The sequence below is a fragment of the Equus asinus genome, chromosome 15, assembly GCF_041296235.1.
Source record: "Equus asinus isolate D_3611 breed Donkey chromosome 15, EquAss-T2T_v2, whole genome shotgun sequence".
NCBI classification, from domain to species: domain Eukaryota; kingdom Metazoa; phylum Chordata; class Mammalia; order Perissodactyla; family Equidae; genus Equus; species Equus asinus.
In genome coordinates, this window is record NC_091804.1 from 5,684,591 (window position 1) to 5,710,069 (window position 25,479).

Below are 25,479 nucleotides of genomic sequence, written 5' to 3' on the forward strand. Positions count from 1 at the left end.
CCAACATGGAAATGTCCCATCTACTTCAAAATGCTTCATCAAATGGGTCAGAATAATTGGATAATTATCCTATTATTAATGATAATCATCCTATTTTGCAAAGGTGAAAAGAAATGAATCTTGGAAAGAGCAACATCACTGTCACCAATTTCCTACTTCTGTTTTTTCCCAACAATTGGAACATTTTCATGAACAATTAGGTAAAGTTCTAAGGCTACATCTGATTACATTTATTGAGAGTTGGATTGAGAGTTGGATTTATTGAGAGTTCCTATCTTATACACCACAATTGAAAACTGTCTGGACTTCACAGTATTATCACACCCTCTCCGCTTCTGCCCCCCTTTTAAAATATATAGGCTTTTCTTTGAAGGCTAAGTGTTTAACATGACAGAGTCTCAAATCTCTAGCGTGCAAATTTATGACTCTAAGTGTCTGAAGCAACAGACTTAGGGAAACATAAAAAGCAGCCTTCCAGGTCTTTTTGGAGGTAAATATAACACATGTACCTACAGAAGTGCACTTTCCCTAAAAGGGCGGAGCCAACATTTTCCTTAGGGAAGCGGGAAAAGCTATCTGGCAACGTACCCTTGTCGTGGCGTCTCAGTGTATCCGAGGCCGCCTGAAGGGCATGCATTCCGGGAGTAACCCTCAGCAGGCCTGGGCCAAGTAGGGGACACGTTTTGCAGAAAAAGAGGATGTTCTAGTGGTACCTCCTTGTGGGGTCAACTAGGATGCGCTCAGGAGGAAGTACAAGCTCCAGCATGAGCCTTCCCTTGTTCAGGGCCACAAGACATCCTCTTGTGCGTGAGATTATAGCCTGGGGAGCTGGGCTTGGTCACTAATCTCAGTCTACATTTAGATCTGGGTAATTATTTCCTGAGAGTCAGGCAGGATGAGAATACGCCTCATTACAACTATGTATTACTGTCTCTTTTAAAGACTCGGCTTTGGGGAAGTCTGAATTTTCACAACTGATAACTAGTAAAATCAGACAGGACAGTGAACTTGAGCACTGCTAAACATCATCATCAGTGCTGGAATGTTCTTTCTCTCATGTCTAGCTGAAAGAAATTTCTAACCCAACGTCACATGTATTCTATGGGACGACAGATCCAAAGTCCCTTCAAGATTTAGAGGGGACCCACGATTTGCCACCACCTAGTGGCAATCTGCCAGCCATCTGCCAGCTTTCCAGGTGAGTCAACCCAGGACGGCAAATATGCGCCCACATGGTGACTGCGATCTTTCCACCTTCCATTCATACTCCTCGATGTCAAACGGGCATCGCTCCAGGGGAGAAAGTAATGTGCTCTGCTCAGGGAAGGATACAGAACAGAGAAGTTTATTTTACACTATCCGTCCAAGAAAACAATCGCCATAAACCAGTGCAAAATGTGCAACAGAATCAATAAGTGTGTCTTAGCTCTGAGAGCCCAAATTGGTGATTTCCTCTCCCGTTCCTCCGTCGGGCAGGTGCCCCGTTGGCTAACGCTGGCCTCGGTTTGCACCATTGACAGAAACATTCAACTGATTTGTAGCAGGTTATTTTTACAATTCATACCAGAACGTGTACAAGGGACGGGAAAAACCATACCGAATGAATGATAAGTGATCAGTGCTTGAAGTAAATACAAGGGGCAGCACGGGCAAGAATCCACAGTTTCAATAAATACAAGTGTAACAAGCATGGGTGGGTCTCAACTCAGTGGAATTATTCGTCTGCATGATAATTCAGCTTCATACAAAATCGGGCAGGGCTGCTGAGCAGTGATTGGCAGCGAGGTTCACGATAACTTACGCCCCCGAGCGAGTCTGCATTGAACACGTTCTGCCGTTTCGAAGGTGTCAGTTCTTGTCTTCTCCTTCCCTTGCCATCCCTCCAGGAGGGGAGGGGCGGAGCTGGGGCAGCTTGGCAGTGGCGTTGCATCCCGTGAGGAAGGACGCAGGCCCAAGAGCCAGCTGTCAGGGTCCAGTGTAGTCAATACCGAGCGGCAAATCGGGACTTTATTGACGACGTCTGTGCAAAATGCGCTTTTCTCCATTTTCAAAAAAACCAGTGTCTGTAACTCCTGCATGAAAAGCAGTAGTGGCCTCTGGGTCACTCCCTGTCACCCCAAATACCAAGCAACCCGAGCATATCTCAGGGACTCACAGGTTGGGAAGCTTCCACCGCTGACCGCCTGCCCCCTCACGGATGGAGAGTTTAACCAAGGCCCCTCACCAAAGGCTTCAGGCAGGCTGGAACTATTGCTTGAGAGACTAGAAAGAACCTAGTGAGAAAGTGATGGTCATAATGGACATGTGGGAAGCTGTCTTCTTCCTCGAAAACCTTGTGCCCCCTATACATGCCTACAGGAATTTAGGGAGGCATCCTTGGGTACCAAATGCCACGCAGCTGTTCCCAGTGGCCTTGCCCTGCTGTTCCTCTATAAAGCACTACATCCATGCATACTGCGAAGTGCCTGGGATTCGATCCCATAAGACACGGCAGGGCCGACCTGTGGATCATCCACTAATCCAGAGCCCAGTGAAAGAAGATGCAAGAGAAGCTCTCGATCTCTGGAAGAAAAGGAATAAAATGGGGAGCCCCCCAAACTGAAACAACCCCCCAAACCCAGTAACCTAGGAATCACCTCAAAATATAACAAAATCCCAAACACTCCCTATAATCAACGTACCCTCGCCTCTCTATTCCTTCGACAATCTCAGGTCATAAATTAGGTTAGTCTTCCATCCAATAACTTAAAAAAGGAGGAGGGATTCTAATAAGTTTTGCCTGGCTTGGGCCAGTTAGCAGCCAGTTTTTCTAGAATCTCAGTCACTGTTCAAAAATGGAGCTTGAAAATTCACGTGGATGTCGGAAGTCTTCACACGGAGGAGGCAGGAAGGGGTGGGCGAGAGGGGCTGGGTGGCAGGTAGGACCCAAGGAGGACGGGGAGCAAGGGAAGGGGAGGACAGCCTGGGCCACCGAGGCAGGAGCGGAGGCCTGTGAACAGCGCAGGAGAGACGGACGCCCTGGCCCCGGGGGCCCGCGTGACTCGAGGTGCGACCAGGTCTTGTATTGCACAGAAAAGAAGGAACCGAGCCTCGGCGGGCAGCCGGCGGGTCAGTGGTCCCCGCACATGGGCAAGTTCACAAAGGTGAACACGTTGAACTCCGTCATGATGGAGAAGCACAGGAATATGCCGTACAGGAAAAGGCACCCGCACCCAAGCTTCTTGTCCAGCTGCCACTTGTTCAGGTGCACGCCAAACACCTGCAACACACAGAGCGGGGTCAGAGGGCATGGGAGCAGGCAGCGCTGCGGGAGGGCCCTCGGCAGAGCCTGATTCTCTCTGAGCCCACCAAGCCCATCTCTCACATTGCGGAAGGAAAGAACATCAAAATCAAGAACGGGGAAGTCAGAACCTGCTGGTTGTGGGAAAATGACTTTAAAAAGTAAAAATGATGGGAGTAATAAACATAGCCCTAGTGGCCACTGCTCCTCCCCTGGACTCCAGCCCCGGCCTGCTCTGTGCTGACTCGTCACCCTCTGGCTCCAAGCAGATCCTGGGACCTCGCAGGTGGTGGGCATACTTCTTCCCATTCCTGTGCCTCGAGGCCAGTAAGTTGTCTCCCTTGCTCCTCCTTGCTGCTTCCACACAATTTTCCTTCTCTCCTCCCAAAAAACACTGAGCTAGGAATCTAAAGTCTTACAACTGTCACGCTCTGTCCCTCTTGGTTGCAGTCTATTGTGCAAACCTGGTCTTTCCCCCCATTTCTCAGAGCCCTAAGTCCAGACTCACCATACCCGTCGTCCTTCTTAGCGATTTCACTGTCTACCGAGAGGATCTTCCTGCCAGCCTGTCCTCCACCCTACCTCAGCCACTCACTCCCACGGCCACACCCTAGACCTGTGCTGTCCCCACTAGCCACATGTGGTCACCCAAATTTAAATTAAATGAAATACAATTAAAATCTCCGTTCCTCAGTTGTACTAGCTACATTTCAAGTGCTCAGTATCCACATGTGGCCAGTGGCTATTGTCCGGTGCAGGTACAGGCCATTTCCGCCACTGTGGAAAGTTCTATTGGACAGCCCTGCAGCCTAGATCATCTTGCTATTACCAATAACAGAAACAATTCCGTTGTCTCAGTGTCAAACATCCCACTCTCTGACCACAATCATCTTCCCCGTTTACTCCATCTGGTACCCCAACTCCCAAAACTCTGCAGACTCCCACAACCCAGTATTCGTGGGTACCACCACGGTTTCACTGCACTTCACCCACCTTGTACCCGCCCACCCTGTCCCTCCTAACTCTGCTTAAATTCCACCAGCAATCGCTAGAATCACTCCTGGGCCTTCCCTCCATTCCCTGACCTTTCTCTAGCTTTGTTGTCCTTGCTGGCTCAGCCACATCCCTTTGGTTCAAGCTGCCATCTACTCCATGCTGCTTCCACGCAGCTGACCGAGACTGGAGGAAAACGCTTGGCCATGCTGATTGGTCTCACTTTAAATTCAAGATCATAAAACTTAAGCGGGCCATGAATGCTTTATGACAATCATCCCACATTTCCCTAGCCCACTGTCTCTCCCTTTCACAGACTGCCATTTCTCCTCTCTTCTCAAACCCCCACCACTCCCTTCTCTGTCCTCACTCTCAGTTCGAGACCTTGTTCCCATTTCTCAGAGCTCCCATCACCACACCTAGCTGCCCACCTTCTCTGCTGTTAGAGAGGACCCACCATCCCTGCCCAGCGCGTGGCCAACTCCTCCACGTGTGAACGAGGTCCCTCCTCCTATGGCTTATAGACATGGTTCTGGCCTGCCCCCTCTTTTATCTCCATATCCCCACTCTGCCCCTGGATTAATAGGCATAAAGAACGCTCTCTCTCTCATCTTAAAAGACAAGTATGCTTTTTCTGGATTTCCATTTCTCTCCTTTCTTTACAGTGAGATAACTTGAGAGTTGTAAATACCAGCTGTCTCCAATTTCTCTCCTCCCATTCACTGTTAACTTATTCTACTCACCCTTCTGCCCCATCGCTCCACAAAACCACCCTTCTCAAGAGCAGTGATCACTTTGTACTTCTAACGCCAATGGCCAGCGCTCAGGACTTATCTCCCTCACAGAGCCGATCACTCCCCACCTTGAAGCACCTTCTCCACTCGGCTTCCAGATGCCACGCTCTCCGGGTTTTCCTCTACCCCTCCGACTGCTTGTTCTGTTTCTTTCGGTGTTTTATCCTCACCATCCTGATCTCTAACTGTGGGAGTGCACCAAGACTCAGCCTTGGGCCTCTTCCCTTTTCTGTCTACATTCACTCTCTTGGAGGTCACATCCAATTGCACAGCTTTAAATACCATCTGCATTCTGGTGTCTCCAGTGCGGACATTTCTCCTGAACTCAGACTCATCTTTCCAATGGCTTTCCTGACGTCTCACCTTGGATGTCAAATAGGCACTGCAAACTTAAGATGTTTGAAATTGCTCTTCTTCCCCAAACCTACGTCTCTTCAACCTCCCCCCAACCCCATTTCCACAGCCTTGGCAGTGGTTAGTCTCCTACAGAGCGTGCAACTACAGCTTCGAGCGTGCACTCTGATGTCAGGTGGCTTGCTTCTCCATTCATTTGGTGTTGACTTCTCTATAGGCCTCAGGTGTTCATGATACAGATGGGGCTGATATGAGTGACTACCTCATGGGGATGTGGTAAGTTCCAAATGGGAAAATATATGCAAAGCATTAAGCACAATGTGTGGCTATATGTAGCATAACCTTAAGTCATACCAGACCTGAAGAACCTCGTAAACTACAAAAGAAGGAATTATGTCAATTTTCACTTTTGTGTAAGGCAGTATGTTCTTTGGTAAAACCTTGACATTTGACCCACATCTTGATCCTAGAAATTACCTCTCATACCTCCTGCCTGCCCTTCTGAATCCCCATTTTCTAGCACATGTACATTAACATGCCAGGTGTAATTCAATGAATACATCCTTGAAAATTTCAGGGAGAAACATATTGCATCTCGATGTTTATTAACATGAAAAGTCAACAGCATACTTGTACGTTAATAGATACTTCATGTGGGTCAGTCCACAGGGCTGGTGCAAATTTGTTGCCACCAAATGTGTCAGTTGAGTTGGAATATTAAATTATACAAACGGATGTAATGGCTAAGATAGTAGAATGGCACAAAAGCCCACCATCAATAAAGTATATTCTTGGTCTCTGAGTATTGGTCAAATCCAAGGATTTATGGAGATAGTTAGTAACCTGGAACAATTAGCTGGAATCTACCCTTCTGTGATTAATCTTGCAAAAAAAGTGGTATCTCCCCTTTGCTTTTGATGTGAGACGGGGCCACACTTCTGAGAGGAAGGTGGCTCCTGTCAGAAAGGCTTTCTAGTGAGTTGAAAGGATCCACTTCTAGAAGAAATAGCCACGAGCATGATGGGACATCTGGAGGCTGACTGTCCCCATCTACCAGCAGGATAAACCCATCTGGTGTCCAAAAAAATGCTGTAGCTAAAGAACCCAAGAGCGAGGCGAACATGGGAACTCAACAGTGGGGAGAGAACTGCACACCTACCGTGACAAAGACGGAGGCCAAGAGCAAGCCCACGGAGTAGATCAGTCCCCTGCTGTTCAGCCGAATCTGTACAAAAGGAGGAAACAGAGTTAGGCTCCTGAAAAGGCATCTGCCTTTCAGAATGCAGAGAGGACGCCCCTCTGCTTTGACCTAGGTCCTGAGGCTGCTGCCCGGAAATAGGAGGTATGCCCTAGAGCATCCATTCTCAAAGTATGGTCCCCAGACCAGCAGCAGCAGCATCACCTGGGGACTTGCTATAAATGCAGAATCTCAGGCCCCACCCAGGCCTCCTGTATCAGAAACTCTGGGGATGAGGCCCATCAATCTGTGTTTTAATAAACCCTCCAGGTGGCTCTGATGCACAGGAAAGTTTAAGAACCACTGACTTAGAGAAAGTCCTAAGGCTAAATCCCTCTGATCTCCAAGGGTTCGGGGGATGGGACTTCGACATTCAGTTTTCACCAGTTCTCTTGGAAATTCTTATGTGCGTCCAGGTTTGGGGACCACAGTCCCCCCACCAATGTACACTGTCCCGCTGGGAGTCAAAGGGTCACCTGTGTTCATAGAAAGGAAAGTGAGGCAGGGTGATGGTTTGCATTGGAGAATAAAGTAGTGGATTATTAGCAGGAGTGGTTCTGGGTCCTTCTGACAAGGTTCAAGGCACCTCTTGCTACCCTTTCACCAGTTCACCTCCGGGGTGTGGGTATGGGAACACGTGGGTGTCTCCGTAGGTGGGTGTGCTCAGTTCATCTTTTGGTGACAGGACACCACATGCCCTCAACAGACAAGCCTTTCTGTGGGGACCTTGGATCATAATAATAATACATCTCACTAAGCAATGTTGTGTCACAGAAGGAACAGGCTGGACTCTCTCCCTGGCCTACACAATCTGCATGAGCCAACCATCTGCTGGACCCCAACAGGGAAATTACTCCCAAAGGCCAAATGCCTTCTGTGAAGCAAGGACTTAAATCATATCTCTGTGACACTGAAGCAATGGGTTGACTCAGTTAATTCAGTGTGGAAAAATGGGAGATCGGCCTCGTCCCAGTCCAGCTGGGAGCTTAGCTTTCTGTAGACCCTCAGCCTGGCTGTGGACAGATTTCCTCATTAGCTGTTGGTGTAAAGAGGCCAATACCCAGCAATACACCACAAATGCACTACACTGAAAGATTTTCTGCCCCAGATTATTCTGTCCACACTGACCCTATGACGTTCCCACATGTACCCTGGCCAGTGTTGAAGGGGAGAGGCGGGGCTTGTCAGAGCAAGATGGCAGCCCCCGTGCAGAGCAAGGAAGAGTCTGCTGGGCTGTCCTCAATCGCACGGTCCTTGGGTCAACCCTGAAACTGTGAACACACACCCAGAAACCCTTTTGAGCTCTTAATTTTCAACATTGCATGACTTCTTCTAAGAATGGAGCCAAAGCATTCCCAGCCCCGCTCGCCCTCTGAGCTCCAGGGTGGAACTCTTGTCAGCAACAAGAACTGAGTAAAGTGATTTCCTGCCCTTAAAAAACCAAGAGCCAGTGGGAGCAGAGCTCCAAGCAGGAAACTTCTCTTTGGCCAAGACTTTCAAAATGAATCATGTTAAACAAAAGCTTTGGAACTTTACTCTTCCTACATTCACATAAATTCTCAAAGAGCGGTGCTGCCAAAATTCTAAATCTGGCTCTAAAGACTAAAAACAACTAACTTCCATGGGTTTTTTGAGTATTTTTCACTTTTTCACCTGTTTCTAAACTCTGCAGCTTCCTTTGGTAATGGACTACCATATGCACACAGGGAGTACTTTTGGGTTTTTTCATTGTTAATTAGAGACCTGGGCTCTTGAAGCCTGTACTGATTCCTTGCTGTTTGGTCCCACACTCCGACACAGACATGACAGTCAGGAATTAGGGTTCCTTCGGTTGCCTCTGGTCCAAGTTGAACGCCTCCCAGTCACAGGAGATAATAGGTGGTTTGGGGCAGGAGCTGGAAAACTATGGCCCATGGGCCAAATCTGGCCCATTGCCTGTTTTTGTAAATAAAGTTTTACTGGAATTCAGCTCATTCATTTATGTATTGTCTACAGCTGCTTTCAAGCTACAATGGCAAAGTCAAGTAGTCTGACTGAAACTGCATGGGCCACAACACTTAAAATATTTCCTCTCTTGCCCTTTCTGGAAAAGGTTTGCTGAACCCCAGTTTAGGGCACAGGCTCCAGATCCAGCTTTCTGGGTTCTGAATCCCTGCTTAGTCACTCGCTTGCTGTATAATCATGGACAGGCAGCTTAATGTCCCCAAGCCTCAGTCTTCTGACGTATAAAATGGGGATAACGGAGTCCTTATCTTATGGGGTGGTTGTGAGGATTAAACAAATTGTTCCATGTTAAGCTTGAACGGATCTGGTGTATAGTAAGTTCTCAATAAGTCTGGGCCATTATTCTTCTCCCACTCATGAGCTGGCCAGCCACCTCCCTGGCACCCCTGGCTGCTGCTTTTACAAACTCATCACCTGGCAGCTCTCGGATCAATGCCTCAGTAGATGACAAACGTCACGAGGGTGGGGACCACATCTGACTTTATCCTCCGCCTGGCACAAGTCTAAGCACAGACCACGTGCTTAATATGTAATCGATGAATGGATAACATATGTCCTTGAGGCAGCATTTGGAATGTGGTTTACAAAAAGGCCAGTGTTTCTGGGGGGGCAGCATGGACTGGTCAGAGAGGCTGGAAGCAGAGAGACCCTGGATGCCACTCCTGGGTGATGTCCCAGAAGCAGTGCAATCCCTGCCTAATGTTCCCTGTCTCCCTTCCCCACGTTTTTATGAGTGCGTATAGCTTTTTTTTTCAGCCAACATTTTATTATGAAAGTTTTCAAGCACTCAGAAAAGTTGAAAGAATTATGCCATCTTATTTTTAAATGATCTTCAACATCAGATGTGGATACCAGTATACCTCACCCCTAATCACTTCAGCTTGCATCTCATTAAATAGGGTTCAATTTTACTTCACGAGTCTTTTGTTTTTAGATGCAATTTCCATAGGGTGAAATTAAAAAATCATAATTGCACCATTCAGTGTGTTTTGAGAAATGCATACACTCATGTACTGGAAGCCAAATCGCAGCCATGACATAGAGCATTTCCATCCCCCAGAAAGTTCTCCTGTGCTCTCCTCGTCAGTCTCACCCAAGCCGGTCACTGCTCTCAGCTTCTCCTCCATAGCTTGGTTTCGCCTGTTGTAGAAGCTTCATGTAAATGGAATCCCGTACTGTGCATAAAAGCCAGGATTCTTTGACTCTGCATAATTTTTTAAGATTTCTTTGTGGTTTTCATTGCATTGACAGCTCATTTCTTTTTATAACATATAAATATACCACGGTTTGTTTCATTGTTCTCCTGTTGATGGACATCTGGCTGCTTCCAGTGTGTGGCTATAGGCATGTATTGATTTTATAATTCACAAACAAAATGAAAAGAGATCTACAATGGTCCCTCCTGAAGATAGCCAGGGACTCCACTGAGGACCTCAAATGCACTCTCTTCCATCCTATCATCCCCTCTCTGTGACTGGGCACTGGAAACCCTCTCCAAACTGGAGGACTCACTTTTCCAACCGTAGTGCTCTTCTGTCTCCCTCTCTGGACCTTCAGTCTAGGCAGGTGGGACACTCACCTTTCCATCTCCACTCTGTCCATCCCTCCCTAAGTCCTTATGCCTGTTCCAGGTTCATTGGATAGGGCCTTGCTTGCCCTATCGTCCATCTGATGCTGATCTCTTCCTGACTTTGGATTGTGTTCTGTTCCCCTCTGGCTCCACAAACTGTGTATTTTAAAGAGCATGTGCGGAGATGCTGAGCATGCACATGCAAGTAAGTGTGTGTGTGCGAGTGTGTGTGTGACTCTGTGTGTGCGAGTGTGTGTGTGTGCCTCTGTGTGTGTGCGAGTGTGTGTGTGACTCTGTGTGTGCGAGTGTGTGTGTGCCTCTGTGTGTGTGCGAGTGTGTGTGTGTGCCTCTGTGTGTGTGCGAGTGTGTGTGTGTGCCTCTGTGTGTGTGCGAGTGTGTGTGTGACTCTGTGTGTGCGAGTGTGTGTGTGTGCCTCTGTGTGTGTGCGAGTGTGTGTGTGTGCCTCTGTGTGTGTGCGAGTGTGTGTGTGTGTGCGAGTGTGTGTGTGACTCTGTGTGTGCGAGTGTGTGTGTGCCTCTGTGTGTGTGCGAGTGTGTGTGTGTGCCTCTGTGTGTGTGCGAGTGTGTGTGTGTGACTCTGTGTGTGCGAGTGTGTGTGTGTGACTCTGTTTGTGTGCGAGTGTGTGTGTGTGTGCCTCTGTGTGTGTGCGAGTGTGTGTGTGTGCCTCTGTGTGTGTGCGAGTGTGTTTTGAAGGCAGTGAGAGCTGAGGGGGGAGACTAACCATGGTGAGGTCTGGCTTTAAGTTGATCTTTCTAAGCCACAAAGTAAGAGAGCATCAAAAAATTTTTTTTAAAATAGAGGCATAATTTGCATACAGTAAAATGCACAGATCTCAATTGTACTATTGGATAGGTTTTGACAAATGCATGTACACATGTAACTCACATTTTGATGGGGATATAAAACATTTCCATCATAGCAATAAGTCTCCCTGAGGGCAGCAAATCTAACTCATCCCCTCAAAAACCAGTTTCTTGGAGTGTGCTAAGCCAGACAACAGCACAGACGCTTCTCATTTCTGAACTGCTGCTGACAAGCCTTTGAGCTCCAAGCGTGCGCAGTGCAGTGTTGAGCTCAACAACTGTTTTGCTGCTTCCTGCCTCACAGATGCACGGCCCATTAAGTGCAAATGCAGAACATCTCCATGGCAATGCCTGTCTGAAAGTACGCAGGGTGCAACTGGGATTGTTCAACTCTGACATTTAACATTGTTTTTACTTCTTGCCTTCAAAAATACGCATTTCCATTCTCCAATTCCTTCCTGGCAGTTGGTGCAGAGGAAACAGAAGACTGGCTGGTTCCAGAGTCAACAGGAATTTAGCCCACGATGAATGTATATTTTTTAGTATGGATGCACATGCAGAGACCCTTTCATACCTAGTTCCATGTACGCATCCGGTTCACAAAACAGTTTCCTGAGTCCTAGACGGGTTGTTTGGGAATCCAAAACCGCCAGCCTCAAAGATTCTGACTCCCCCTTATTACAGATTAAAACCTCTCTATGGTTTGAGGTCAGCTCCACCCAACCAGCAAATTCTTTTAGGAAAAACAAGAAGCCCATGGACTTTTGCTAACGTATTTATAACTTGGAACACATGTTGTGTGTCGCTTTGCGTTTTCTGATTTGGGTAATCCGAACACTTGTTTGGGTGTGGGCTCCAGATGGAGGTGTCTAGCCTTGACTTTACATTGTAGAATATCCTTGGGTGGGAATCTCTTTCCTCGAACAACTTAATGAGGTAAGAAAGTGAACAAGACTACAGAAAAGAGGCACATAAAGGGAGCTGGTGCTGAAGTCCTTTCCCTTCCAGAGTGCTCTCACAGACACAGGGTCGCACCGAATTCTAGCAGCAGCTGCCGAGGCAAGTGGGGTGAGGTTTGTTTTCCCCACGTACAGATGAGACAACTGAGGCTCAGGGAAGTTAAGCACTCAGCCAAGGTAAGGCTCCGGTCGCCAATTTCAGTTTGTGCATGTGGGTTCCCCCCCCCCCCCACATTCAAGCAATTCTGTGGCACCAGCTGGGTGTCCTAAAATTTAACTCAATTCTGACACTATTGAAGGGGAGCAGAATATGCCACCTCAAAATATGCCACTTTGGCATATCAATTATTTTGAATTAAGGTTACTTAAGAAATAGCCAGTGCCAGAAGCACACTCTGACCCTGCTGTGTTCCCCTGAAAGCAGGAAATAAATCTCCCAGGTGAAAGGTGCCCTCCCTGTACCAAGAGGGGAGAAGGCTTCCTTATCACCAGAGATAGGGAATTGAGCACCGAGAAGGCCATATAAGCAAACCTTGTTACTGTTTCACCAATTTGCTATCCCCAGCCCAAAGCCTTTGTCTTGTCAATCCTACACAAATTTATTGTTTCCTTGTCTAAAAGTATAAAAGCAAGCCTTCATTTCTCTGAGTCTCACATTTGTATGGGCTCCTGTACATATGAAATTAAATTTGTTTTTCTTCTGTTAATCTGTCATATGTCCATTTAATTACTAGACCAGCCAAAGAACCTAGAGAGGAAGAAGGGAATTTTCCCCTCCTACACTCTCTACCTGGAGATAGCATCAGATCCTACAGGTTAAGGGCTCAGTCCTACAAGACTGTCCCACTCCCCCAGGCTCCAACTGCAAGTCCAGATTGTCACCTGTGCTTCTGACTGACTGGCTATAGAGCAGAGGTTCCCACGACCCCCTCCTAGGGTTCGATTAATTTGGTTAGAGCAGCTCACAGAACTCAGAGAAATATCTCACTTACTAGATTACCAGTTTATTATAAAAGGATATAAATCAGGAACAGCCAGATGGAAGAGATGCACAGGGCAAGGTGTGGGGAAAGGGCATGGAGCCTCCATGTCCTCTTTGGGATGTCACTCTCCCCAAATCTCCACGTGTTCCCCAACCTGGAAGCTCTCTGAACCCCATCCTTTTGGATTTTTAGAGGCCTCATTACACGGGGATGATTGATTAAATCACTGTCAATCAATTCAACCTCCAGCCCCTCTCTCCTCCCCTGGAGGTCAGGGAGTGGGACTGAAAGATCCAACCCTCTAATCGCATGGTTGGGTCCCCTGGCAACCAGTCCCCATCCTTAGGTCCTTCCCAAAAGTCACCTCATTAACATAACAAAAGACACCTTTATGGCTCTCATCACTTAGAAAATTCCAAGGGTTTTAGGAGCTAGAATTGGGGAAGAAAACCAAACATATATTTCTTATTATATATATATATATATTTTTTTTTTTTGAGGAAGATTAGCCCTGAGCTAACTGCTGCCAACCTTCCTTTTTGCTGAGGAAGACGGGCCCTGAGCTAACATCTGTGCCCATCTTCCTCTACTTTTTTATATGTGGGATGCTGCCATAGCTTGGCTTGACAAGTGGTGCATAGGTCTGCATCTGGGATCCCAACCGGTGAACCCCGGGCCACCAAAGTGGAATGTGCAAACTTAACCACTGTGGACAATATCACATAAAGCCATGAAGCTAGTACGGGGTCAAGTCTGCAGTGAGAGTTGGGCTTCAGAGTGTAAATTCTAGACTCTTCCTTGCACCCTGCAGGGCACAGGGAAATAGCCAGAGTTCTCCTCTTTAACTGCTAAGAACCCTCAGAAGTGGCACCTGAGCCTTTCCAGCCTATCATTTCTGAAAGAGTCCTGAATGAGTTGTGAGAACCACAGATGCCAGTGCAGTAGATGCCATTGGGACCCCATACCTGCCCCTCTCCCTACTTACCATTTTGGAAGGGACAGCTGCCTCCCAATGGCCAGTACAGGCATCTGTGCCTGAGGGCTTTGCCCTGAACCATGGAAGTACCAAGCCAATCTCTACCCCTGCCTCTCTGGAGAGCGTGTATAAACACCCGAGCCCCCTGCCCTTCAGATGACGTCATTCTGGGATGCGGGTGTACACCATTTCCCTGAGCTTCTTGAGTCTCAGCTCCAGTTGCCCAGGGCAGTAATGGGTTTGCTCACACACCAGTCATTGGCTGCCTTCCCTTCCCATCTCACCTCCCCACTCTCCTACAGGAACTTCCTGCTCCTCCGGAGTAAACTTCTCATCCCAAATCCTTGTCTCAGGATTAAATGGTTTCTGGGGGATCTAAACTTTTACAGAGAATGAGATGAATCAGTTTCAGTCCTTGGTGACCTTTCATGGGAGACCTGTAAGGCCCCTTCCTTCCCCCAATATCACCTCATTTTCCTGACACAGTGCCTGAAATCTCATGGTCAAGGTTCACCTTAAAGGGATTAGGTAGTGTCGCTGTAGCTTCCAGGAGCTCTGTTAGGACAACATTGAAAAGAATCATTCATTAAGATGTCACCAAACTATCTCCAAGTAACCTATCCAGGTCCTGTGGGAATAGTTTGTACACTGGCCCTGGCAGTGGCATTCTGCTATTCTGGTAATTTCCATGGTGTCAATACTCCCACCATGGTCAAATGCAAGCTACGAATGTGGCCTCACTGAAGGTGGGGTGAGGAAGAGCTGTGCTCCAGTGCCCCACTGACCCTTTGGGTTTGGGCAGGGGTTTTCAGAAAAAGGGAAAACTGATCCTGGCAGGTGGAGCAGTGTGCAGGTATTGGGAACCTGATTTGGGAAAGCTTACCAAAAAAGTTGAGAAGGAAAGACGTGAACAGCATCAAGAACTGACTGGTTCATCGATTCACTCTACACAGGCCCTCTGCTGGGGGCTGGGGAGCATTGGTTGAGTAAGATCCAGTTCCTGCCCTCAGTTTAGAGAGTCGGGGAGACACACACATCAGAGATGACAGTCCCATGTGATTCTAGAAGTAGTAAATTTGGCTGTGGGTAGGCTTCTTGGAGGAGGTGATGGCTGACAGAGCTTGCCTTAGAAGAAGGACCTTGGAAAAAGCCCTGCTATACTTGGCCATTCCATCCTTCTTGAAACAGTCTTCTGGCCCCATTTTCTTCTGATTCTCCCCATCTCTGGCTGACCACTCCTCAGTCTTCCTCACTGGATGCTTTTTTCCCCCTACTTGACAACAGGATATGATTCTGGGCTCTCTTATCTATCTACGTTTACTTCCTTTATGAACTTCATGCTTTAAAAACCATATTAATGCTGTGGACTGCCAAGTTTATACCTCCAACTGAGAATCTGCCTCTGAACTTCAGACATATTTATTTATTCCATTGTACTTGACATCTCCACCTGGATGACCCTCAGACATATCAAACTTCATCTGTGCTATATGGAACCCTGATATTTCCTGTCAAATGTTCTCCACCCTCCATGTTGTTATCTCCATCTCCATGAATGGCATCACAATACCCTTAGTTACTTGTGGAAATTAATAACAGACTCCTCATTAAATTGGAGTCAGGAGACCAAAAGGGGGTGCTCTCACTCCCTGGGTCAATAGCAGAGTCCAACAGGAAGAAGAAAGGCTTCCTTTTCTTGACTAACAAGAAGCTCAGCCAATGAGAGATGGTCACAGCTCAGCCAGTGAAGAGCCACTCCACACGGAGCTGTTAGTTCCTCCAATGGACTCTGGGTTTACAGCAGCCCTCCAGCCCTCCCATCTTCTTCTGCCCCTCTATGAAAGAGCTTCTCCTCCTCTTGTGGAGGGCAGGGAGGACTCACACACGCTTGCCATGGTTGCAGATTCTGAATTGCAATTCTTTGCTGATCTTGAATAAACTCATTTTTGCTGGAGAAATAACTAGCTGTCTGTTTAAGGTCAACATGCTCAAGCAAAGAACTAGAAGTTACCTTTGATTTTTCTCTTTCTCATATCTCCTCCAACCATCCATCAGAAAATCTTATCAATTCTTCCTTATGAATCTCTTTTTCTCCCCCTCTATACTCCTACCACCTCAGCACACATTGCCATCATCTCTTATCACCAGGTCCCTGACTTGTCTCCTCTCTTTCTCGCCTTCTTCTGCAGTTCCAAACAACATCAAATATCTTAAAATGTAAAGTGAATCATGCCATTGCTTTGCTAAAATCCTCAGTCACAGTTAGAACACAATCCAAACTTTTCACAATGGCTAACAAAATCTTGGATGATCAGGTCCTTGTCTTGTCCCAACTCACCTCCCCATTAACAGATGTTTAGGGGCTGATGTTAAATCAATCACCAGGGCCTGCTGGTTCTTCTTCTGCAGTCTCTTGCTTTGCCTTCCATGTTGTCCAGCTTCACTGCTACTATTGAGGCCGAGCAAATCACTGGCCTCAATTCCCCTCCCCTGTACTAGAGTTATATGCCCGCCTCCTTTCCACAGCTTCACGGTGGACAGAGGTATTTCTCAGCCTCTGGATTTGGGTTTGGCTATGTGACATGCTTTGGCCAATGGGATATTAGTGGACTTAACACAGGTTTGAAAGGTATGTCCATAATCGAGGTGGCTTCTTGTGCTCCTGCTTTTCATCATGAGAAGAATGTGTCTCAGGAAGTCACTGGTTCAAAGAGGATGAGAGACACATAGAGCAGACCCAAGTGAAGCTTGGAGCCAAGCCTAGATCACTCAAACACCGTCAACTCAGATACACGCATGAGAAATACACGGTAATGTATGTAGGCTATGAGTTTGGGGGATGGTCTGTTACACAGCATTATGTAGCAATAGCTAATGGATACAAATACCCTAGTCCAGGTCACCATATTTTCTCTCTCCTACAAATACCATATAACTGGTCTTGCTGCCATCAGTCTTGTCTGGCCCCAACCCTTTCTCCATGGAGTGGTCAGAATCTTCTTTCTAAAAGGCATATACGATCACACCACTCCCTCCCTAATACCCTTCATTCTTTCCTTTACCATGGCTCACGGTGTCTTTACCACACGGTCTCTCTCTGTCTCTAGTTTCACTCCTGCCACTTATCCCTCACTTCCCACTTCCCACCCCCCACATCCAGCCCCCAGCCACAGGAGCTGCCCTCGGGTCCTCGGGTGCATGAAGCCTCCTCATATCCTGGTCTTCTACAGGCTGATCCTTCTGCCTGAAAAAATCCTCTCACTCTCTTGACCTGCTTGGCTCCCAGCAATCTCAGATTCTCAGAAGAAGTGTCACTTCCTCACCATCATTCCAGGTCTCCTACCCTGCCACACACTGCACAACTCCTGCACAACCAGTCCTCAGGAGAGCACGCATCAGACTTCTTTTTGGGATTGCTTCTGCAGTTGTCTCCTTCCAGAGGCTGTAGCTTGAGGGGCACAGGATGATGTCTGTTTTGCTCACTGAGGCATCCCCAATGACAGTTATCAGTTTAGCATACAGTAAACATTCAATTAATGTTTTGTGTTTTTTTTGTGAGGAAGATTCACCCTGAGCTAACTTTTTTTTTTTTTGCTTGAGGAAGATTAGCCTTGAGCTAACATCTGTGCCAATCTTCCTCTACTGTGTGTGTGGGATGCCTCCACAGCATGGCTGGTGAATGGAGTAGGTATGCACCAGGGATCCGAACCCGCAAACCCCAGGCCACTGAAGCAGAGCACATGGAACTTGAACCACTCGGCCATGGGGCTGGCTCCTCAATTAATGTTTGATCAGAGAAAGAATAAACTGGGCAGAAGATGTGGGGAAAGAATGTTTCTGATCACCTCTCCTTTTTACCTCTGTGGAGTCAGGTGGGCTCTTGCTCAGAGCAAGACAGACAGACTCTCTTTCTCCCCCTGTTACTTCTCGGATTTACTCTGCATTTCTAAGCCCTAGCTCAGGAGTCTGAGTTTTGCCCTGGCTTCCTGTAGCCTGCCCGGCACTTCCTTAGTTCTGTTAGAGCCTGTGGAACAGAGGTCCATCCCAAAATGGGACAAGAAGTGCCACTTTTCCAAACTTTGACTTTTAGAAATATTTTTTATTTCAGGGCACTTAGGTAGCTGGCTGGCTTCTGAGCAAGTCACAAGTGCTAGGAAGTGTCAAAATCGGTAAAAGTGCATTCATTCCTCGCTGTCCAATGCCTGAACCTAACACCATGCACAAACAGCTGTCTTGATGGTAACTATGCAATAATTATGACTTGGAAATTTCATCTAGTCAGGATGTAAAAATTGCTTCAGAATAGTCAGCAGCTCCCTTGCGAGGGCAGGAGGGGCAGGAGAGGCCATTAAACCCACACAGTCTTCCCACTTCTGATGTCAGAGGTGCAGACAGATGTCACGGGGTTACCGTCATGCTAAATGGAAGGATGCCCCTGAGCGTTCTTCCAGAAATGAAGCTTCTCTCCTGGGAAAAGCTGGAGGTGGAGAAGAGGGAAGACAAAAAGGCTCATGGCAATAGACCCCTAAGTTTGCTTTTCCATGAACCTGGAACTATTTTTCCAATGGACTTCTGCATCTTGGCATGAAGTTACACAGCGATGCCCCCAAAATGTGGCTGGGTGTGGAGGGCTGGCCACAGGAGGGCCCGATGAAAGCCAGGGAGGGACCCAGGGACTGACTAGACAGGTAATCCTCATGGAAGCATCCAGAATGGTTCCTCCAGCCCTCAGTCAGAAACTCACTGTAGATATGTGACTTACCTAGGGCAGCGAGGATTTTAGCTGCCATGATGTCTGTGGGACTTTTAGAACGGGAGTATGGGGTCAGGAGTTCTCTTCTCTTCCAGGTCCTTCTCTCTTTACGTAAAGCTGAAGAGCTCACCTTAGCCTTAACAAGCAGACCCTGTCTTCTCTTCCAGCAAAGATTCAAACTCAGGGATGGGTCTGGTCTAAAATTCCACCCCAGTGATGACCCTCCAGCTCCTGTGCCCTGAGACATGCATGGTGGCGCTGTGGCATGACTCGCTTTCCGCAATTAGCTCCTCCCCACCCCTTTGATCTCTGGTGCTTTGGGGAGAGAAAAAAGCCTCGCTGTCCTCTCTCTGCCTCTTTCCGTCTGTGAGATGTTACCTCTCTGGGCCTTGGCTTCCTGATCTCCAGAACGGGACTTAGACCAGCTGTGCACTCAGAAGGGAGCCTGGGCGCCCTGCCCACCTCACTCCCTGTACTCCCTCTGCCCTCGCCTTCCTGCTGTTCTCAGACACAGCCTGTCTCAGCGTCTCTGCACTTGCAGCCCCCTCTTTCTAGAATGCTCCCCCTGCCCTCCACACACCCAACTCTTCCTTGTCATTCACACTCAGCACTGAACCAACCTCCTCGTCCATCGAATACAGAATGACACGTGCCCCCTTCTCTATCACATCACTGCCTCATTGTCCTTAGAAGGCTTTTGCTCTCTGAGTTAGCACACTCATGTGTTTGTCACTCATGGATTGTCTGTGCCCCCCACCTGATGCACCCTCTACCAGGTAGTCTGCCTTGTTCATTCTGTTTTCCTAGTGCTTCACCAAGTTCCTGGCACAGAGTAGGTGCACAATAAACACTAGTGAAGAAATAATTCTTGTCTTATTTAGCTGCTGTCAGGATTAGATGAGACCATGTGCACATGGTGTCCCTGGAGTGCCTGGCACATAGTAGGTTAAGCTGTTCTTATTACTGTTTTGTTTGTCCTCTGCTCTTTTCTCAGGACAGCCTATTCCTTTGTTTTGCTTTGCTCACATATCTTCCTCCTCAGGTGAGGTGATGCTGATCGGTAAGTTAGGATCCACCCATCCATCCAAAAAATATTTGTTGAGCACATTCTAAGTGCCAGGCACCCACCTAGGCACAGAGGAAACAATAAATGCATAAGACTGGCACCATTCCTGCCCTCAGGGAGATTGCCTCTCTAGGGGAGATTCAGACAAGGGGGCAAAGATAAGCTATGAGGGGAGCTGTTGAAAAACACAGGAGCGATAACTGACCCAAGCTTGGGAGATCACAACTGACATCCAAGCTGACACCTGAAGGATGAGCTGGAGAAAGAGACAACTGGAGTCCCTGCCGGGGGCCCCTTTACCCACTCTGTGAGATAGTTTGGTTCCAGAGGGCCAGTTCTGGGACCCTGGCTTCCAGGAAAACCAACAGACACAGCTTGGTTGGGCCAAATACTGGGCCACCACTTTGGTCTACCATTACCAGGCAAAGAGGTAGTCTGTACAAATAAAGTGTCCCAGAAAATTAAAGTCCACCTCTCTATATATCAGTGCCTTAACTGTTTTTGATGAAAATATTTCATTTTCAACTTTTTATTGATGACTCAGAATCATCAGCACGAATATAAATTATTTAACTGGGCTGCAATATGGCAAAGCTCTCGGGAGCTATTGATGTATGAGGATTGCTCGCTGCTATAATTGTACACAAGCAAAAGGATGAAGTGGGACCCCTACCTCACCACATACGAAAAGAAATCTTGATTTCCCTGGGGTTCATGAGCTGTTTATAGATTATATTACTGAATTTCTGCTTTCGGGGGAAAGGCCTACACTGGATATTTTTGTCCCTGGAATAAAATGAAGATCTGGCACTGGTTACAGAAATAGCAGGATCTGGATGAAAATACAACATTACACCTCTTTCTCCAGCCTTTTCAACCAAAAGTCTCCCCCAAGAACACTCTCCTGTGTGCCGCGGCTGCTGATCAGAGTAGTGGCCTGTTTCTTCTCCTGCGTTTTAGCCTCCACTTCAAGGACAAAGAAGATCTTCACCCACAGGATTAGATGTGCTCCTTGTACAATTCCAGCAAAATGACCAGAGTGACCCAATTATGTCATCTACAGATGGAAAGCATGAATTTGGGCCAAACATCTCATAGGGCCTATGTTTCTGTCTTCATCATCAGAATTTCAGGTCCCTGTCACTAGAATTTGGGACCTGAAAAGGCTATGTTTTCATGGCTGTGATGTTACTGACAGGAGAATTATGTTTAATTTTCTGTTCTCTAAAGAGTGTTGGGAGAATGTCAGGAGAGGAATGAGGGTAGATCATTATGGGTTCACTTACGGCAGACAACAGTCCTAGTTGAGTTGGAATTTCAGGCCTGATATCCATTTCTAGTCAGGAAGATTTCAAAGCTCATAAGAAGAACTGGTTTATTTCCAGTATGAGCTCTGAGTTTTGATTTTTAAAGTTTTTATTTCATCTTCCATGACTGTACCCTGTAATCCCAGGAAAGAAAAAATAAACATCATAAATCTTAGAGATATGGGAAGAATTTGCATCCCCTGCTCCTGCCTGTCCATCCCTCTCTGGAGAGAATCAACATGGTAAGAATAACATAGATCGATTTTCCAGGTTATTTAGAGCACAGTTTCTTTTCATCTTTTGCTGGCTGCTTTTTAGCCACCATCCTCCAGTCTTCACCAGAGGAGACAAAAAGTAGTTGGAGTTCACAGAGGTCTGAATTTTACTTCTTTACAACTTTCATAAGAGGTAAGTGGGAAAGTGAAACAAACAGAGGAATAAGCCAGGTGGATTGTTGACAAACTCCACAGATCCATATACCCAATGCTCAAGCTGGGTTAAGGGGCATGGAAGCCAGGTGGTCTGGGGTGCCACTGAAGATGGGACATAAAGATGGACCAGGGAATGAAATGAGAGACAGAACATTGCATCTAGAAGAGCTGGAGCCTTTGGAAGGAGGGATAAGGCACCAAGACCGAGTACGACCAAGTAGTGACTGAGGGTCACCAGTCGTTCTTCCTCAGCAAGTCAGGTTGTGCTCGCTGCAGGGCCCTTGCTCAAGCAGGACGTGGAGGTGTAAGGCCTGAGCTGAAATGGGGGACAATAAGGAGAGGCAATGACAGAACCAGTAATCTCCTTTCTCCACCCTTCGCTCATGCAGAATTCTGTCTCCTCTGAAAAATAAATGTTGAACCAAAACTTTAAAAAAATATTGGTTTGAAGGGGCACCAAATTATTAGCCTACCCATGTCCTCATGTCTCAGCTTGGACCTGAAGCTTCCCTCTAACTCACAAAAGGCAACTGTTGGTGAAAGCTAATGCAATGGAAGACCTAACACGGGCTCTATTTAGTCAACGCTTTTTTCATGTCTCAAGTATGTACATGCCCCATACTATGTGCCACGAGGAAGCTCACCCTCACGGAGCTTCCTGTGCTCACAATTTGAGGGGTAAGCCTGTGTTAACAAAAAAGAAAGAACATGAGGTTGCCAAAAAGCTGCCCCCTAAACCTCAGGAATGAAATTAGGACAAACTAAACTGTAAGGAATATTGTCATTTTGAAAAATAATTAGGCATGTGTAAAGAGCTTCAAAGTGTTCATATTCTATATAACAATTTCAACTCTGGCAAAATGATCAAAGGAAATAAACTCAAATGTAAATGTAGTCTTATGAACAATTTTTATAGATCTCTAAAATCTGTAAGATTGATGCACAAAGATGTCTGTGGCATCATTATTTATAACAGCAAAACTCATGAAGCAACATGTGTCCCACAGCAGCAGCACGATTAAGTAAATTTTGGTACAACTAGACTATTTATGCTGCATTAAAGATATCTCTAATGAGATTTTAAGGAAAATGTGTTTGATAGAATAAGAAGTATAAAAAGCAATGTGCAAAACTGTATAGTGTGGTCTCAGCTATGTAAGCCAACCTAGAAAGAGAAAAATATGCTGAAATTTTACAATTAATATCAATTTAACAATTGATATCTATGGATTGGACTACGTATGATTTTTATTTCACCCTCTAAAGCTGAAGCATCTTATGGGCAGCCACAAGCCACATGTGGCTATATAAGTTTAAATTAATTAAAATAAAAATAAAAAATTCAGGTATTCACTTGTAACAGCCACTTTTCAAGTACTCAAAAGCCTCTTGGAGCTAGTGGCTACTGCATTTGACAGTGCAGCCATAGAACATTTCCATCATAACAGAAAGTTAGAGTTTCTCTAATTTTCAGTGAAGACCTTTAGCTATTTTTTAATCAGAATAAAGGAATAAAAAAGTAAAATTTAGATTAGTTGGCTGTAGCAAAAACCCAAGAGATTATTTGAGGAATGGCAGAACAGCATCAAGGTGTCTCGCATTTTAAGGAAGCAACAAGACTTTAATGAGAGACATGAAACACAATCTATAATGTGGCTCTCGGCTCGAGCTCAGGAGAGATGTGTTAACCAGAAGGTGGAGTGTCCACATGTGACCCAGAAGAAGGAGATCAAAGAGGCAGGAGTGGTCAACACGTCCCAGTACAGTTAGGGGCATGGAGCCCCCTCAACCTGAGTGCTCTGGTCGGCATGGCAGACAGATGAATGCTGCAGTATGGGTGGATGTCTCGGACAAGAGCAGCTCAGCATCCGCAGTAGAAGGTTATCCAGCAAATCCTCTTGTTTGGATTCCACTCTCAACTGGACACCCCAGACTGTGAGAACTACTAGTGTTGTCTGATATCCGTGTCCCCTCTTCTTCCTGGATGCACAGCTAAACTAATGTCCTGGATCTCTCTTGCATCTAGGTGGGGACATATGACTTATCTAGACAACGGGTGGGAGCAGACAGGATATATACCACCTCTAGACCTCATCACAAAATGATCTGTGCTGCCAGCCCGGTTGTGTAGTGGTTATGTTCGCGTACTCTGCTTTAGTGGCTCAGGGTTCATGAGTTCGGATCCCAGGCATAGACCTACACACTGCTCATCAAGCCATGCTATGATGGTGTCCACAAACATCATTTTCTAAATCCATATATCACGTAAGTTTGAATGCCATAATTTTTTGTTGTCAAATGAGCACCCACATGATCAGCCCCCTCCTCCCCCACCTCCTGCCGCAACTGCATCTCAAACCATGCACCCCCATGCTCACTCTGCTCCACTTACACTGAACTTCCTTTCTCGCCAACAAGTGTATTTTTGCCTCAGGGCCTTTGCACTGGCTGTTTCTTTTGCCTGCAATGCTTTTGCTCTGTCCTGCCCCAATTTCCCCATGGCTGGTTCTACTTATTCAGATTTCAACTCATAGTTACCTCCAGCAAGCAGCTTTCCCAGACTCCCCAATGTAATGTAATGTGGCCCATTTTTACCATATTAAAGTGGGAATGTGGTCATTACCCAATTTCATAGACAACAGAGAAGAGATCTCCTTAAAATACATTCTACTTCCTTCCATCTCCCTGTGCTTATCTTTACCCTCTGAGGAAATCTCTCAGCCAACAGGTAACTTCACATGAACCCAAACCACGTGGCCTTTCGGAACAGATTTCAATTTCACTGTAACCAGCTGGATACAACCTCCCAAGTTGAAACAGCCATTAGTCAAGCAACTCTGAAGACAACGATCTTTTGATAAAATAAGCTACAATATTTTCTGCCGAATATACAACCACTTATAACATATTGTACAGATAGAGTAAAGCCACGCTCAGTAATACATTTAGAGAAGCACCGAGCAAAAACTTCAGAAGGACAATATTGTTTTTTCCCAGACACAGGAAGAAATCTCTAATTGCAGCTTCTTCTTCAGTCTTTGGACAGCGTCTAGGGCTGAAGTTTCCACTAGCAGAGGGGGAACATTTTGGCAAGTCGGGAAAGAGCACTGAAGCCTACTTGGACCCACTTGTGTCAGCCACCAGCAAATCCACCTGAAGTCACAATCAGCTTAACCTTGAGAGAGAGAGCACGGAGGCCACCACAGCTGGATCTGACTGTCATCAGATCCCTGGCAGAGAGGGCATCTTGTATTTTGTGTCCCTTCCTTCCTGAATAGAAACGTTTTGCATGTGAAACAAATACACTAGAGCAGGGGTTGGCAAATTACGGCACATGGACCAAATCTGGCCCTCGATCTGTTTTTGCATAGCACAGGAGTTAAAAGTAGTTTTTACATCTTTAAATGGCTGAAAAGAGTCGAAAGAACCATAATATATCATGACGTGAAAATTATATGAAATTCAAATTTCAGTTTCTATAAATAAAGTCACACGGAAACAGCCACGCTCACTTACGTATTGTCCCTGGCTGCTTTCAGGCCACAACCACAGAGTCGAGTAATTGTGACAGAGACTGTCTGGCCCACAAAGCCTAAAAGATTTATTATCTGGCCCTTTACAAAAAAAGCCTGCCAACCCTGCTCTGGAGTCCTGAATGTCCTCTCGAGCCTGACTTTTGAAGGACTTTGACAAGAATTTGTTTTCCCTCAATATTAGTATTTCCACACCTCCTTGCCCTGAGACAAGTGGTCAAGGCCACTAAAAACAGAGTCTGTGTAGCCCTGGGTTCAAAGAGACCCACTTACATAGGATCCGTAATCCACGGCCAGGGTCTGCAGGGCCCAGGGGAGCCCGAGGCCGATGAGGATGTCAAACACGTTGCTCCCGATGGAGTTGGACACGGCCATGTCCCCCATGCCTGCAGGGATGAGAGGTCACTGAGTGAGG

At 46.6% G+C, this 25,479-nt stretch overlaps 1 protein-coding gene across 2 annotated transcripts in view; it reads right to left on the reverse strand.

Moving 5' to 3' along the window:
* Nucleotides 1-1,329: 1,329 nt before the first annotated feature.
* The window catches only part of SLC24A3 (solute carrier family 24 member 3), a 457,448-nt gene continuing 433,298 nt past the window's right edge, over nucleotides 1,330-25,479 (reverse strand). For both annotated transcript variants that reach the window (XM_044748140.2, XM_014855848.3), the window contains 3 exons: nucleotides 25,338-25,450; nucleotides 6,581-6,646; nucleotides 1,330-3,259 (listed from right to left, as the gene is read on the reverse strand). In XM_044748140.2, coding sequence (XP_044604075.2) covers nucleotides 3,110-3,259; nucleotides 6,581-6,646; nucleotides 25,338-25,450 — 329 coding nt within the window. In that variant the 3' untranslated portion in view covers nucleotides 1,330-3,109. The remainder of the gene's footprint in view (nucleotides 3,260-6,580; nucleotides 6,647-25,337; nucleotides 25,451-25,479) is intronic.